The following is a 16,149-nucleotide window of genomic DNA, read 5'->3' on the forward strand; positions in this document are numbered from 1 at the left end:
CTTTTGTCCCGTGTATATGTACATATCATTGTTAAAATAAAATGTAGGTATATTGTGAACTTTGGTCCCGTACAAGAGTATTGTCCATATATGAATAATCAACTTAGAGAAAAACTGATGAAGGATTGACCCCAACCAAGGATGAAGGCATATGCTTAAGAAGACTAAGCATGTTTAGAAAGGAAGTTCAATAATCCTTCATCCCTTTCATTTGTGTTTGTTATTTTTGATTCCCTAAGTTGACTTAGTTGAATCAACTTTAGTTGACTTGTTGACCTTTGACTAGGTTTGACTTGTTGACTATAGTTGACTTGACTTAAGCCAACATACTAATCTATGTTTATTTGCTTTGTAGGTTAATTAGGAGTAAGAAAGAAATTGTAGGTGGCGCATGGTGATTGGGGAGCATAAATTATGTGGATGAGAGAGTAAAGCAAAGGCATAAAGCATAAAGTAAAAGGCATAAAACAAGTGTACCTATGTACCTTTGGTCTCCTTTGTTTTTAGCACACTTTGGCCACTTTTTGGAGACATATGAGACACATTCTTTGTCTCCTTTTGTGCTAGAACGAAATTAGCCTTGCACACACCATAGTTGGCTCTTTTGTCTCTCATTTTTGTAACCTTATTTGACCTAGTTTCTAGAAGCTAGGGTTAGGTTTTTGTAGAGACATCCTTAGGTATCTTTTATTTGCTTAGAGGCCCCTAAACTCTTCTATATAAGGGGTGCTCCTAGACATGTAAAAGGGTTGAACATTTTGAAGTAAAAACACTCTTGTGTCTCGACCATTTGTGAGAGTTTCCTCCCTTGGGAGTGAATACTTTTAAGCCTCATCTTGCATAGCAAGTGGCGGCACACATCCACTCATCTTCAAGGTTGCCATGGCTTCTAGCCTAGTCTTGTAGTGGCGTGCTTCTCACATTTTTTTACCATTTCTTTCCTTTCCATTTCATGTTTTCTTCTTCCTTTAATTATTCTTGGTTTTCTATGGTTTATGTGCTTTCCATTTCTTTTTTGTTTTGAATCAATCCATCATCTTCTTCTCTTGAGCTTTGTGAAAGGAACCTTCACATCTAGATAGCTTGCTATCTTAATGTCTAGTGGGGATTTCACTTAGCTTTCTTAATCAACTCACACCATATTCAATAATTTTAAAAAGGAACAAGATAATCCTTCATCAAAAACGAAAAAATGCAAATAGATTGTGAGATATGGTCCCTATTTTAAAAAAATTAGAGTAACATGAATTGATGTTAAAAATTTTAAACAAAAATACATGCAGTTGTTGTTATCAATGTAGACATTGAATTTATAATAGCTAATTCTTGATGCGTACAAACAATTTATTTTTTTGTTTAAAATGGTAATATTAAGATTACCCAATAATATTAGATATAAATTTGTTTGTGTTAAATTATAAAATTGATGTAATAATTTATTGGTGATGTGTATATTAAAATAAAATGCCTATGTATGCTCTTTTTTAAAGTAAAATATAGACATATTATAAGATATGTACAAAATAAAAATAACACGTTAATGTTAAAATTTGTAAATAGTAACACATGCATATATAAACAGACAAATATATATATCGAAAGATATGAGATATGGAGTCAGAGATATTATTATTACTTTTATTGAATGATTAAGATTAAAAAATGAATATGCTTTTGTTTAAATTATAAAATTGATATTTAGTAAACATTCATTTAAGTCCGCACTCATTTAAGTCTGCATTCCACCTAGATCTGCATTTGGAAAGGAAAAATTCTCAAATCAATAATTTTGATAATTTTGTGACTTTATATCTTTTTTATTTAAATCAATTTTGTAACTTTTATTAATGGATGCAACATCCTTCAACTCAATGTACAGTACTCCCTCAATCTACCAATTCCACAAATTCCAAAGACGAAAAAAGCCAAAATGACTTTTAACCCAAACACTTCAAAATGTACTCTAGATTCAAAGCAAGGTTAAAGTTGTAAAAATGTCGATCACATATTCAAAGACACGGAAAGCATGTTTAAAAGATGAGAATTTACCGAAAAACCTGTAAAATAGATAGGTGTCAATGATTGAAGTTGGGGTATTTGGATAATTTCTAGAGGTGATTGTTTTCATATGTTTTAGATTGATATAATAATTAATGTATAGAAAAATAATAATATTATATAGTTAAAATTTATTATTAAATTTTTAAGTTATATATCATATTAAAGTGAAATTATATTTGAATCATTGATAAAGGAAAATGTAAATATATTGTACATATCGTTATTAAAATAAGATAAAAGTATATTGTAAACTTTGGTTCCGTATAAAATAAAAAAATATTAAAGTTGTTAATAATACTACTAATAATGATAATAATTATAATAACAATACTATTAATAATAAAAAGAAAAAATGACCGACAAAAAATACAATTATGCTACATTGTTAACTTTTGATTTAGAAGATAGTGTTAACTCATAAACCGTAATATAACACTCAACCCATTGTTAATATTCGTTAGAGTCCGAGTTCATTTTTCAGCTGAAGACCTAATATAACTTATAAATTTATTTAAATTCTTAATTTATACCATACAATATTAATCCATTTTTATACAAAAGTATATATAATAAACAAATAAATCTTCATATAATTACTATTTAAATATATCTTTCTTAATTTTAAATTAGACTAAATTTGAAATAATAGAAGTATCTCCGGATTTTTAATATGACAACAATTTTTATGTAATTTCCTTAATATAATAAAATTATGTAATTATAATATTATTATAATTAAAATGTTAAAATTACCTATATGTAATTCTTACAATATAAGGGTAAAAATTGATAAAAAGTGTAAATGAACCTACAAAAAAATTTCAAACTTAATACACACGTTTTTTTCGCATAGGAGGAAGAAAAAAAAATCCAGCTACATATATAACATAGGTTTGCATGTATGGAAGAAGCCTTTCAAACCAAGTCATATTGGCATATATGTACTAATATAAATATCCATCAGACTACATTCCTGTATGGATCCCTGAATGTTTGAATTACACAGCTTAGAAGCTAAAGAATTATAAAGGAATGAAAAGTAAAAGACTAAAAATATAAAACAACCATCAGGGCCTAATCATAACACCTCTCACAACAGCGAATTGAGAGATAACTATTTTATATGATACAATGGCAACATGAACTTGTAACTATATAGTCAAGCAGAACCTTTGTATCAATGTTATCAATACATCAATACAATCCTATACAAAGTGTCAGGTTGGCTTGACAAAATTTCTTCTTCGGTGGATGAATCATATAATACAACTTTGGCATCTATTTAAGACTTTGAAAAGACAAATAAGAAATGCTCCTTCAGCCACCAACCTTTTGAGGTGCCAAAACATCTACTCTCGTCGGAACATGTCAACTTAGCGATGAAAAAGAAAACTTTTCATTTAACAAATAAATAAGTACAAAACTATATGGAAAGCACATGCTAAAAAAAATTGTGGACTTGAAAAAATATGACAGTAAAGATAGAACTACTTTATTTCTTTTATTTTGTTTGACCAAATACAACTTAATAACATTGTTAACATGATTTTGGCTTGAGTTTCTTTAGCCACCGGAACAACTAACAATAATCACTTGTTGAGTTATGTAAGTTCACTTTATATCCAGGTTTATATCCAGGTTTTTATTCTCCCTAGTCAGTCTCACAATAGCATCCACATTAGTGTTTATATCCAGGGCTTTCCAGGTGTCATTCACCTTTTACGTTCCTCATCAGACTATCTCTGTTTAGTTTATATCACCAAATCAGACCCAATCAACCTCAACGTGACAAAGCCAAACTAGTAAAGAAACATACAAAGAAAGAGAGGGAGGAGGTGTATAAATATAGAGTAAGCCAAGAAAATGGTATATAAATATAACTAGTGGTATTTAAATATTTAGAGAAATGTTCAGCCAACAAATTGCATAGAGAAATCAGAAAGCTAATTTGAGTGAAAAAAAGGATTCGTCAACTAAAAAAATGACTTAAATTATGTGCCTCAGACCTCTCACAGATAATAGTATCCAAAATGACAATCTCATTGTGGCCTCCTAATGCCCTGTATGGTTTATCCACATCTCTAAAAAGTACTTATTAAAGCCACCACCGTAATGACAATGCAAAAAGAACAATATATGAAACTTTCTTTCTCCGGTAAAAAATACAAAGACCCCGGTCCTTAATCAATATTCTTAGGGTAATGAAAAACCTTATGCCATGCCTATTCAATGGCATGGATGAAAAACTCACCTATCAAAAATAGACCTCGCGGGATAACTATATGCATCTTAGTCCAACAAAAGTAGCAGAGTATATTTAGAAATCTATTCAAATATGTCAATTAAGTATATTTAGAGTGTGTTCACTCTAATAGTTTTTCATAATATCAAGACGCAGAAGACAACCATGACTATATATCTATTAGGCATTAGAATAAGGAACCTAACTAAAACAAATTTTTTAATGTTAAAATAGAATGAAAAATAAAATGTAGCAACTTGCAAGGAAGTATGCTTAAGAATAAAATTTAATTAAAAGCACTTATGCAAATCAAATTTAATTAAAAGCACTTTCCAATATATTGGAAATAAATTAATAAAAATGATAAAAGTCCACCTTTAGAACTCTATGTGATTTCATCCAAGATCTTCTCCTCATCAAGCAACAACTTTTGCAGTTTTGGAATATTGTCCTCGAGTTTTGGTATCAAATCAGTTCATTCCTTCCTTTATTTCATAAAGGCTTCAATTTTGGATGAATCCTGACATACAAAGAAGAAATAAAAGAATTAGATGTCTCTTGAACAAAGTTTCAATTGCAATGGAATCTTCCCGATACTTACCACCTCAAAAGCTTAGTATTAAGAATAAATGCACAACAATATAACTATGAAAACTAATTCAATTACAAAACCCATGTCATCCAAACCTCTTGTCTTGTCGTATAGTTGTTGTGCTTAGTTTCAAGCTCTTTGAGAGTTTGTTTAATTTCTTGGATTTTATCCCTGGAATATGATATCACGAAGTCCTTCATGAGACAAGAATACAAATTCAACAATAAAGAAACAATTAAAGTACCCTATGTAATCCAAATTTACCTTTCTTTCTTGAGATTTTCTTCTAGAGTGACGACATTCCCTTGTAACTCGTCCATTTTTTCACATGTATCATCAAGGGCCAACTTTATAGCTTTCTCTTGCCATTTTAACAAAGACAACTTGTTCAACAACTAAGCTGCATATAGTTATCCTACGATGCCTACAATCATTCTAAGAAATCCAGGGTAAAAACTGTAATATTTGAAGGAAGTAAAATTATAGTAGCTTCACTCGTATCAACCCTGCATCCACTACCTTAAACAAATAATAATTTAAAATGAAACATAACAACATCAGGAAAAATCACAACCATAATCCAACAACATAAAAGCATGGAATCATAAAACATAACTAAAGGCAAAAAATAGAAAAACAAAGAGACATCAACCTTAAGCCACACGCATGGCATTCAGTTAAGTTGGATAAATCTGAAGTCCTTTTATCTATTGGAACAGAGTCATAGAGATTTTTAGATAACTCTGGTTTAGCCCAATTCTTTCTTCAATTGAGGAGCTTCGTTGCCGGTGAAACTGGTAATTAAAGAAGAAGAAGAAAATGAAAAAAACTTTAACATGCTAGTCCAGAGATTAAACATTAATACACATCTTAATGAAAATAGGAACTCAGAGCATGAAATATTACCCTAATCAAGGAATATTACCCATCAACACCTTTTTCAAGTGAAAAAAAAGTTAGAACGACATACCGGTCGTTGATTTCATCTTTGTTCTCCATCCAGTGAAGATTTGGGGAGGAAGGTAGCAAAGAAATATAACTTGTTGAAGAAATTTTCAATACACCATCAAGACATTATATAGTGTTCCCTTCATCCCACAATCCCAGAAGCAGTAAAAACAAAATGACTTATAATCCAACAGATGCTATTGTTAAAACACAGAAAAAAAAATGGGGCAAAGCTATAAAATCAGGACCTTAGAGAAAGGAAATGGGAAGAAAGTTCAAAAAAGGTTTAAACGGAAAGAAAGTAAAAAAGAAAAAAAAAACTAAATTTAAACAAACCTTCAATAGAACAACAAAACATGAAAGAATAGAGGGAAAAATAAAAAAACATTAGAAAACTCTACAACACACAACATATTCTAAGAAAATACCCCTTTACATGAAAACTCATCACCACCGGAGCCAGAGTCAGTCATGTCGTCGTCATCCTCATTAGATATCATAGTTCTTTTTTATATGCAGAACTTCCTAAAAAAAACCTAAAAAAACATGAAATAAATTCAAATAGGAAAACAAAACCTAAAAAACCTATAAGTAAAATAAAGCTTAACAGGAAAAAAAACCATCATGGTTGCTCCACCAGGAAGGATCTTCACATGGTTGTATGGAGTTCAATTATTTCTTCAGTGTTGGAAAGTGAGATCTATAGAAATGGCCAACTTCATGTTGGTGGGTAGCTGACCAGAAAGATTTGATTTTTCCCACAATTATTCCATCATGGTCATTCAAAATAAAGGTTGGCACTCAAAATTGGTGCACATATGCAAGTGACGTAAGGTTCTTTATTGGATGTAACATCCATAAACTCAACTCAGAGTATTTCTCCTTCCACCAATCTCAGAAGCGGGAAAGTTGAAATGACTATTTAACTCAAATGCTCAAACGGAAGAAAGGAAGTTGACAAAATGGTTAAAGTAGTATTTTACTGATCACAAATCAAAGATGGAGAAAACACCTTTAAAACAACGTAATTGACGGAAAAACATGTAAAATGTACAGGTGTCAATGATTAGAAATAAGGTATTTTAGTATTTTTCAGAGGTGATTGTTTTCATATAGTTTAGATTTATTAGAAATATATAAGATTTATTAGAAATATATAAGATTTATTATGTGTGTAATTATTGTCAACACTAAATTCCGTCCGGATGGCAATGATAAAAAGAATAATAAATAATAATAAACAAATATTAAAGTTTAATTGAAAAATAAAAAGAAAAAATACAAAATAAAAAAAATGTGTTTGTTAATTTGAGAAAAAATACGTCTTTTTTTATTTACGTTTTTATTTTGATTTTGATTTTATTTTATCATGCTGTGTTTTATTTTATTTGTCTGGTTTTATTTTGGTTTAGTTTATTTTACTTTATTTTATTTTCATTTTAGTTTATTTTTATCTTATTCTTTGTTATATATATATATATATAAAAGTTAATTGGTAGAAGTGATTTTGAAAGAGGTTAAAGGTACCCACACACCATCCAACCTTTCCTACCCTTTCTTTATTTCTTTGTTTACGAAAATGGAAATTGCGTTTTAATTGGACTGATGAACAAGAGATAGAGTGGCTAAGTTGAAGAGAGTAATAGCATGGCGGAAGCAATCGCCTTTTTTGTTGGGGACTTATGTTCACATGGCTCAAGAATTAAAAAAAATAAAATAAAAAAGACATAACTTCCTAGCACAAGTTGATAGTCCACTCCTCGTGAAAAAAATTTACAGTTTAAAATACACATACAACATAACAGAGAAGGCAACAACAGAATAGAGAAAGAGAAGAGAAAAACATGAGCGGGAGAAAGAGAGGGCAACGCTTACATAACTTTTAGGAATTGTCCAACCAAAAGTCGTGCATGTTACCCCGACAAAGCAACCCGAGATGAAGCCCCCACAATATGCTGCCATATCAATGGATGTTGAAGCCACCAATAATAAGTTAGAAATGTTGGAGGAGAGGCTGATGGCCATAGAAGGTGGAGGAAGCTTTGAGTTTGAAAATGTTGCAGGGGTGGGCTTAGTCTCGAATGTGGTGATACCTCCAAAGTTTAAATTACCTAAGTTTGAAAAATATAGAGGGACCACTTTGTCCTAAGAGTCACATCATGATGTATGGCAAGAAAATGGTTATGCATGCACACAATGAAAAGTTGTTAATCCATTTCTTCCAAGATAGTTTGGCTGACATTGTGCTAAACTAGTATGTTCATCTTTAGCCTTCACGCATCCAGTCTTGGAAGGATCTGGTAGATGCTTTCATGAAGTAGTACAAATATAACATGGATATGGCGCTTGACAGGTTACAATTGCAGAACATGGCGAAGAAGGAGTCTGAATCATTCAAAGAATATGCCCAAAGGTAGAGAGAGATTATTGCTCAAGTAGAGCCTCTTTTGAGTGACAAGGAGATGGTTACCATATTCCTAAATATTCTATAATCACCATTTTATGAATACATGATAACCAATGTCTGCTCGAGCTTTGCTGATATGGTGATAATTAGAGAGAAGATTGAAGGCGACATAAAAAGTGGAAAAATTGCACTAGGCCTGAATCTGGTAGCAAATTTGAATGAGTATGGTTTTGAATATGGGAATAATAAAAGACAAAGAGCTAATCCACATTTCATTGTCTATCCTCAAATGTCTAAGTCCGTTAAATTCAATCAGGCCACTGGGAAATGAAATTACAATCGGGACAAGAAGGTTGTGAATTTCACTCTTATCCCCATGATTTACTCAGAGCTATTACCAGATCTCCTTTATAATAACCTTATAGAGGTTTGTCCTACCAGGCTTGTACAACCTCCATACCTGAAGAATTATAACGCAAATGCAAGATGTGATTATCACAAAGGAGCATCAGGACATTCAACAGAAGCATGTGAGGCTCTAAAGCACAAGCTGTAATCTTTGATTGATTCAGGAAGGTTGGCACTTGATGAAGGACAATCTGATGTTGAAGGGAATCCTCTACCAAGGCACAAAAACACCCCCGCATGAAGAACTTCATGAATTTGTAAACATTGACAATTTCATGTTTTTCATATTATGATAGTTGTAAGGCTTTCCTTTCATATTGTTATGACGATTCTACTTAGTTGAATCATTCTCCTTCATGAATTTCAAGCATATGAGATATTTGATCTTTCATCTAGAACAAGTCCTAAAGGGTGTCTCGAAAAAATAAAAGAAAGCAAAAAGAAATAAAGCAAGATTGTCATGTTTTTAGTCATTTATTTTCTTGCAAATCGTCAAATTTGTGATTTAAAAAAATGAAAAAAAGAAAAGAATAACAAAGAATGTCATATTATTATGTGGTCAAATGTTTTAATCTAGAATAATAAGCTGACTTTTTCTTTTAAGATGTTCGCGCAAGCATTGCTTCCACTTTTTCACTCTCCCAAAATAAAAGGATTTGCCCTAATAAAATTATTATTGCATGGATGATAAAGTTGAATTTTCACTAGGGCATATTTGCCAATGTTGCCCTTGCTTGTGCTTGTTGGGGAGATCCTTGAATCCTTTACGACAAATAAAAATAATTTCCAAAAAAGGAAAAGAAAAGAGAAAAATATACTAGATTGAAAACCCAAGAGACAATCTAGGCAAAAAGGATAAATTGAAAGAAAGAAAAGAAAAAAGATTCATGTTGAGGTCATTGAGTTCTATTGTAGAGTTTATATTTTGAAAATAAAGCAATCAAGATTTAAAATGATGTGTGACCGTCTTTCTTTATCTGAAAAAGTAAATAATATCCATTACTACCCCTTTAAGCCAAAAATAAAGTTTCCTTTTAAAATTGTTCCTAAACAATGATTATCATCACACTAGAAGTCAGCTTGAGATGCACACAAAAAACACTCAATGATCAAATGAAAAGAATTTGAAGGAAAAAGAAGCCAAAATAAATCACAAAGTGATGAAAAGAATACAAAATGAAATATGAGAAAAAAAATAAAGTGTTAGAAGAGATGACAAATAAATGATGTAATGCCTGGATGGTAACCCTTGTTTCAAAAAATAATAACCGCCAAACATTCATTTGGGCCTTTATATCCTCTCGTTCAGTACCTTTCAGCCCTTAACCACATTACAAGCCTCACAAAGCCCACAACCACAGATTCCCTCCATCTATCCCTACCATATTCATACTTCATCATCTGTCTCCCATTCATTTCCCTCATTTACACCTAAACACCCACGCACCCAAAGCACCTAAAGTCATGGCCATTTTCAGAACCCATTTTCACCATTATTTCATCTATATCTTCCCTCAACATCATGACACCACTTCTGTAAGACCCGTGAAAATTAATTAATTAAATAATTAATTAATTAATAAATGCGGGTAGAAAGCGCCCTTATGGAATTAATTATTGTTTGATGTGACGTGGAAAAGTGTTAGCTCAAATGGTTGAGAGTACTTTGATTGTGAGAGGACTTGGGTTCGAGTCCTATGTATGCCAATTATGTGTTGTTGTTTTATTATTGATTTTTAATAATATGTATGATTATGGAATTGGTAATGTAAACTTATCTTGATTGGGGTGTATCACCAAATGTGAATTGGCATAGTGGATGTGCTTTGGCATTATGAATGGAGGGTCACGAGTTCAAACCTTGGTAGACAAAACTTAACCTTTATTTTACTGAATTTAGCTTGGAATGAATGTGGAAAGGTAGGGAGAACCTAGCAGAATGGCGTTATGGTTTTGGGTCAATTCTGTTTTCAATTGATTTCTGTTGGCATGAAATTCGTACAATATGTGTGGTGATAGAAAGCTTAATTGATTAATGTTGTGCGCATAAGCCTGTAATGCATTATATTTTTGGGAATGAGGGTTTTTGGTAAAGGAAGGGTGGTGGAAGCCTAAATTTTGTGTTTTGGTAGCTTAATGGGAGATAATGCATGATTTTGATGGTTGTTTGCCATCATTGTCTTGTTAATGATTGAGTAGAGTTTTGGTATTGGTTTGGTGCATTGTGCGCTTGATCAGACTCGAAACCCTGCAAGTCTCGCCCAAGCGACGCCATCTCGCCTAAGCGAGAGTTGCAGAGTCTCGTTTTTGGTCCTGGTCCGCGTTACTCGCCCAGGCGACCTTGGATGGGGTTGAGTGACTTAGTATCTCGCTCAGGCGAGAGACACTCGCCTAAGCGAGGTCGCGAGGAAACCTGGATTGTTTTGAGTGCGAAACCTCGTCCAAGTGAGGAGTTTGGTGGGTTTGAGCGAACCAGGGTCTCGCTCAGACGAGACGGTCTCGCCTAAGCGAGATGTCGCGATCATGTTGGATGTGTTGCTTACATTGTAGCTCAGGCGAGACTGAATTGGGTGTTTGGGCGAGAGATGATCTCGCCTAAGCGAGATAACGTGATGCGGCCACTGTTTTAAGCTCGCTCAAGCGAGGTGAGCTAGCCTAAGCGAAGTTGAAGGCTTAACTTGGGCGAGAGTCCCTGGCTTAAGCGAGTTTATGCGAATTACTATGTTTGTGTGTGCTTGTGTGTGTTAGTTTGGCTACTTTTTCCTAAGTATAGGAAGTATATGCATGTGGTGTGGTATTTGGGCTTGAAGGACTAAGTCCAATAGGGGTTTGGGATGTGCTTGATGGTTGGACACATGATAGGCATGGAACTGGTTGTGTTCCCGTCGGCTACTAATGGGCGAGGAGTCCTTAGTATGGTGATTACATGTGTCGGGCGCACGATGGGCAAGGAACTGATATGTTCCCGTCGACTACAATTGGGTGAGGAGTCCATAGTATGGTGATCGCGTGTGTGTTAGGGTCCAAGTTGAGAAGACTTGGATGATTTACTACAGACGAGGAGTCTGTAGGGCAGGACTATGAGCGGGATAGGCTCATAGGATTGGACCACGAATGAGTTAGTTTCGTGGGAGCACAGTGAAGTCCCAAGACCTAGTTCATGCATATGACTCATAAAGGACTATGAGGTCATGGTTGGGTAATTTGACAATCGCGAAATTTTAGTTATGTTATTTGGGATGGGTGGCATATTTATTTCATGTATCTGTTTATATATATTATGCATAGCTCACCCTTTCCGTGTGTGTGTGGCGATGATCGGATGACTCGTTATCCGGGAGCAGATGATTTGACAGGTGGGCTAGGAGATGTTTAGACTCGGAGCGAGGGATAGCTGGGATTTTATTTATATGTTATTATTTTGATTTTTGAGATAAATATGTAATCCTTTGGGAGCCATGTGAATATTGTTTTAGTTTTATAAAAATTATGGACTCCTGATTTTATGACGTGTACATTAAAGTTTTAAATTTCCCGTGTTTTTGGGAAATTGTTTTATATTAAATGTGGTATTTATGTTTATTTCGGATTTTAAATTTTAAATATTAGTAATATTCCTTAGGGATGTTACAACTTCAACCTGCAAAAAGAAAATACAACACTTCAAAGACAACCTTTCTACCTACACAGACCATAATCTTCAACCCACGCTTCACAATGCTTCACTTCCATTATTTCACTAAGGCCATCAATGATCCACACTCCACGCTGAATTTTCACCCAAACTAACCATCATGCTATTTTCAACAGATTCACGGCTAGTTCCTCCATCACGCCTATACAAAAACACCATCAAATTTCACCCGTATAAACTAAAACAGCAACCCAAACTTCACCATCCTTCACCAAATTTACACTAGATTTTTGCCATTTCCATCCACCATCGTCTTCATCTTCCTTCTCCCAAACACCCACACACCCTAATGGAGTTGTCATCTATCGTAGTCAAAATCGTGACGGGACGACGAACCAAAAAGTAAACGAGTTTAAAAAGATGTTTTGGAGTCGCCACCATAGTTTATTATAGAAAAACTATGGAAAACCCTAAAGATAAAGCAAGTATGCAAAAAAACTAGATTTTGAGTCCGGAAGTCGACTACACGTAGGGGAGGTGTTAACACTCTGCAACGTCCACCCGAGGACGATACCTTTAATTAAATATGCGAAGTTGATATGGTTTCCAAGGTGTTAAACTTTTCCCAAAAATAATAAGAAAATAATATAAAAAATAAACAAAAATATATTTTTTGTTATTTGAGCTCGACAATAATTGATTCAAAATAAAAAAATCAGAAATATATAATTTTTTTAAAAATATTTGAAAAACTATTTAGAAAATCATTTAATTTTTTAGGAGGTGAAACGAGTAAACAAAACAAACAATTAGATTTCGATCTAGAGAATAACATCATGTTATCAAAAGGTAAAAACAGGTTTTATGATCTAAAAGGGATATATTATTGTTGTGATATAATTTAGTCAAATGTTCATCAACAAAGAAGTGGCTGTAGTTTAGTGGTAAGAATTCCACGTTGTGGCCGTGGAGACCTGGGCTCGAATCCCAGCAGCCACATCTGTTTTTGTGTTCTAAACAACATATCAATATTTTTCTTTTGCTATTTTTATTATATTTATCTATATGTTCATGTTTCTAAATTATCAAATTTAGAATGTGATTTGGAATTATATGAAACTTTCTCAGAATGAAGGAATTCCTTGATGCATTCCATGTGTAGTTATTTTTTTTTTTCAAAAGGAAATTCTGAAAATCACACTAATTTGCATAAGAACAATCCTTTCAAATATTAAAAACACATTTCATAAAACACATTCCAAAATATAAAAATAGAGACATATGTTATGTGAGTATCAATCTGGAATTAAAAATTTCAAAATAAGCAAAAAAAAGTTTAGGAAGATTTTTGTGAGATATTGGAAGAAGAAGCCTAACAATAGAACAAAGTAACCTTTAAATCACTCTATCAAGAACCCAACATTAGACATGAATAATAATACATCTTCCAATGCTATATCATCATTATGTATATAAGACAAAATAAAGTTCAAAAACACAAACTTGCTTCCTTCATGGCCTCTCTGTTCTGTGAAGTTTGAATTAACTGCATCACTCAAAACAAAAAGTTAAACACAAATAAACGAAAAAGTAAATTATCCTTCCAACTGTTGTGGCAGTACATCCAACCACGATGGATCTTTCCATGGCAAGAATGCCCCTTCATGTGACAAATTCTGCCACCATAAAAATGTATAAATCACAAAGAGGCCATTAAAATAAAATGTGTGTTGAGATGCTGACATATCATAAGATACTCACTTTCAACCAATAGAAAAATCCACGCAAGAGATTCAGAACTCTGGGATGATCACCATGAGCTGCTTTTATTTTCTCAGCAAGATCTGCAGAACAAGCACACATGTCTTGCAACACAACTTCAAGAAACCAAGTTTAATGCAACAGAAATGTAAATGGTTTTTACTTTGCTATATTGTTGTTATATATTATATTAAAATTATTGACTTCTATAATAATTACTTTGAATTTCATATTTGAGATGGTTTCTAATTTATCGACAACGTAAAAATCTTAACATTAACAGTGTACAAAATCTGTGTCTGCATTCTGTCATATGATATCCACTCGTATCCGTGTGTCAGAACAATTCTGCTAGTTTGGTTTGGTAAAATAATTACATATAATGTTGCAAATAATTAAGACATTCTCAAAGTGAATAAAACATATTATGTATGCAGCTTCCTGCAGATTTTCCTTACCCAAGAAAGCAACTAATTTACTGCTTGCTAAAGTCCTTTGTCAACATGCTCTTCTTCTAAAATCTAAATATGCACAAGTGACAAATTGAACACTGATACAAACCACAAAAACTATCCGAAGTCTCCCAGACAAGTTTGTAGTATATAAATGAATATAAATTTATTTTACAAATCATTGTTTTAGGATTGACTTAGATTTAAAATCTACTTTTTAACATCATATCAGAATCATAAAGTCTAACATTTGTGGTGGAGATGTAACCACCAAATTACCATAAGATCATGCAAACACAGCAAGTGGAATGTAAAAGAGAAGAGCCATATCTTACTTACCAACATTACAATCAAGATAAGACTTTCCAATACGAGATTCATCATAGATTTTGAAACCTCCACGCAATTCTCTGTGGCGTTGGACTGGCTTTCGAACAGTAATGTTGTGTAGAAGCCTCGTGTACTCTTCCTCACAGAAAGGAGCCTTAAGTTCTTCCATTAGTTTTTCTTTGAAAAGTGTAGTTTCCTTGCCTTTATGATGCTCTTGCCAACAATGTTCCACCTTCAACAGGAAGCAACAGATAACATAAATATATATAACAAAAACTAAGTTATAACAGCATCATCATAAGCAAAAAGGAAAAACTCATGATTTTGGATACATACAATTTGACATGCTGCATCATCATCATCATCACTATCTTTAATCACCAATATTTCTGAGCAGATAGATTGGTTTTTCATCCTCTCAGGACTTAATGATGATTCAGGTTCATACTTTACACAAACACCATCCTCAGGGATATCTAGTACATAAGATTTTCCATGAGGCCTCACATGATCCATGAAATACTTATGCTGGGGATCCACTATCACACCCTTTTCCTCAGCGGTGTTCTCTATGTTAGAGTGCTCAAGATGATGAAGCATCTGAGACTTTACAATGCTGTGCAAACTATCCATGAACTGTACCAATTCTGGGTCACCCTTAGGATCCTCCACAATGAAGCACTGCAAAAGGGTATTGAAGTAGTCGAACTTTTTAGTTCCACATTTGAGGACCCTATTCTTCTCTTGCAAGTGGCTATATATGTCATATTCACAGTCCCAGGTTCTGTTTCTCGGTAGCATCTGCAGTACCAATGCCTTTCGCTTCTTTGGAGTAGGTACCATTCCGCTGCTCAAATGCTTCTGAAGTGAACAATTTACATTACTTAGAATGAAACTTCTCTTCTATCACCAGAAAAAGTTCATTTTCTTTTATTTGGGGTGAGTTTGTGATTATAAAGAACAAAGAAAAGAGAAGAATGGGAATGGCTTTGTTTGCACACCACACAGAAAAAAAAACCGAAGAGAAATCATGCATGCAAGGCTAACCTGTGGAACAGACGCAGATTGCAGCAAACTCTGCTCAGATGTTGATGGTGGAGAAGAAAGAGACGAGTAAAAGAATGACCTTTAATAGATGATGTGATAGGATTATTCTCTTTTATTTTAATTTTTTTAATGTTATCTATACACAAAAAATAAACAATAATTAAATTTATCCCGTAATGTTATGTCAAGAATACAAAAAATAGCGACACTTTCCAATACTTTCTATTAAAATTTATTACAAATTTTTAATTTTTAACTGGACTAGGA

At 33.1% G+C, this 16,149-nt stretch overlaps 1 protein-coding gene and 1 non-coding gene across 2 annotated transcripts; one reads left to right on the top strand and one right to left on the bottom strand.

Annotated features, from left to right (window-relative positions):
* Positions 1-13,219: 13,219 nt before the first annotated feature.
* Positions 13,220-13,291, top strand: TRNAH-GUG. Its single transcript has one exon. It is a non-coding gene; the product is annotated as a tRNA-His (tRNA).
* A 430-nt stretch (positions 13,292-13,721) lies between these two features.
* Positions 13,722-15,949, bottom strand: LOC114164532. The gene is made up of 5 exons (XM_028049242.1): positions 15,883-15,949; positions 15,172-15,696; positions 14,845-15,067; positions 14,054-14,136; positions 13,722-13,968 (listed from the first exon to the last, which is right to left on the bottom strand). Exons 2-5 carry the CDS (start codon positions 15,676-15,678, stop codon positions 13,888-13,890), a joined length of 894 nt encoding a protein of 297 aa, XP_027905043.1. The 5' UTR covers positions 15,679-15,696; positions 15,883-15,949; the 3' UTR covers positions 13,722-13,887.
* Positions 15,950-16,149: the final 200 nt, after the last annotated feature.

Source organism: Vigna unguiculata, chromosome 9 (genome assembly GCF_004118075.2).
Source record: "Vigna unguiculata cultivar IT97K-499-35 chromosome 9, ASM411807v1, whole genome shotgun sequence".
Taxonomy (NCBI): Eukaryota; Viridiplantae; Streptophyta; class Magnoliopsida; order Fabales; family Fabaceae; genus Vigna; species Vigna unguiculata.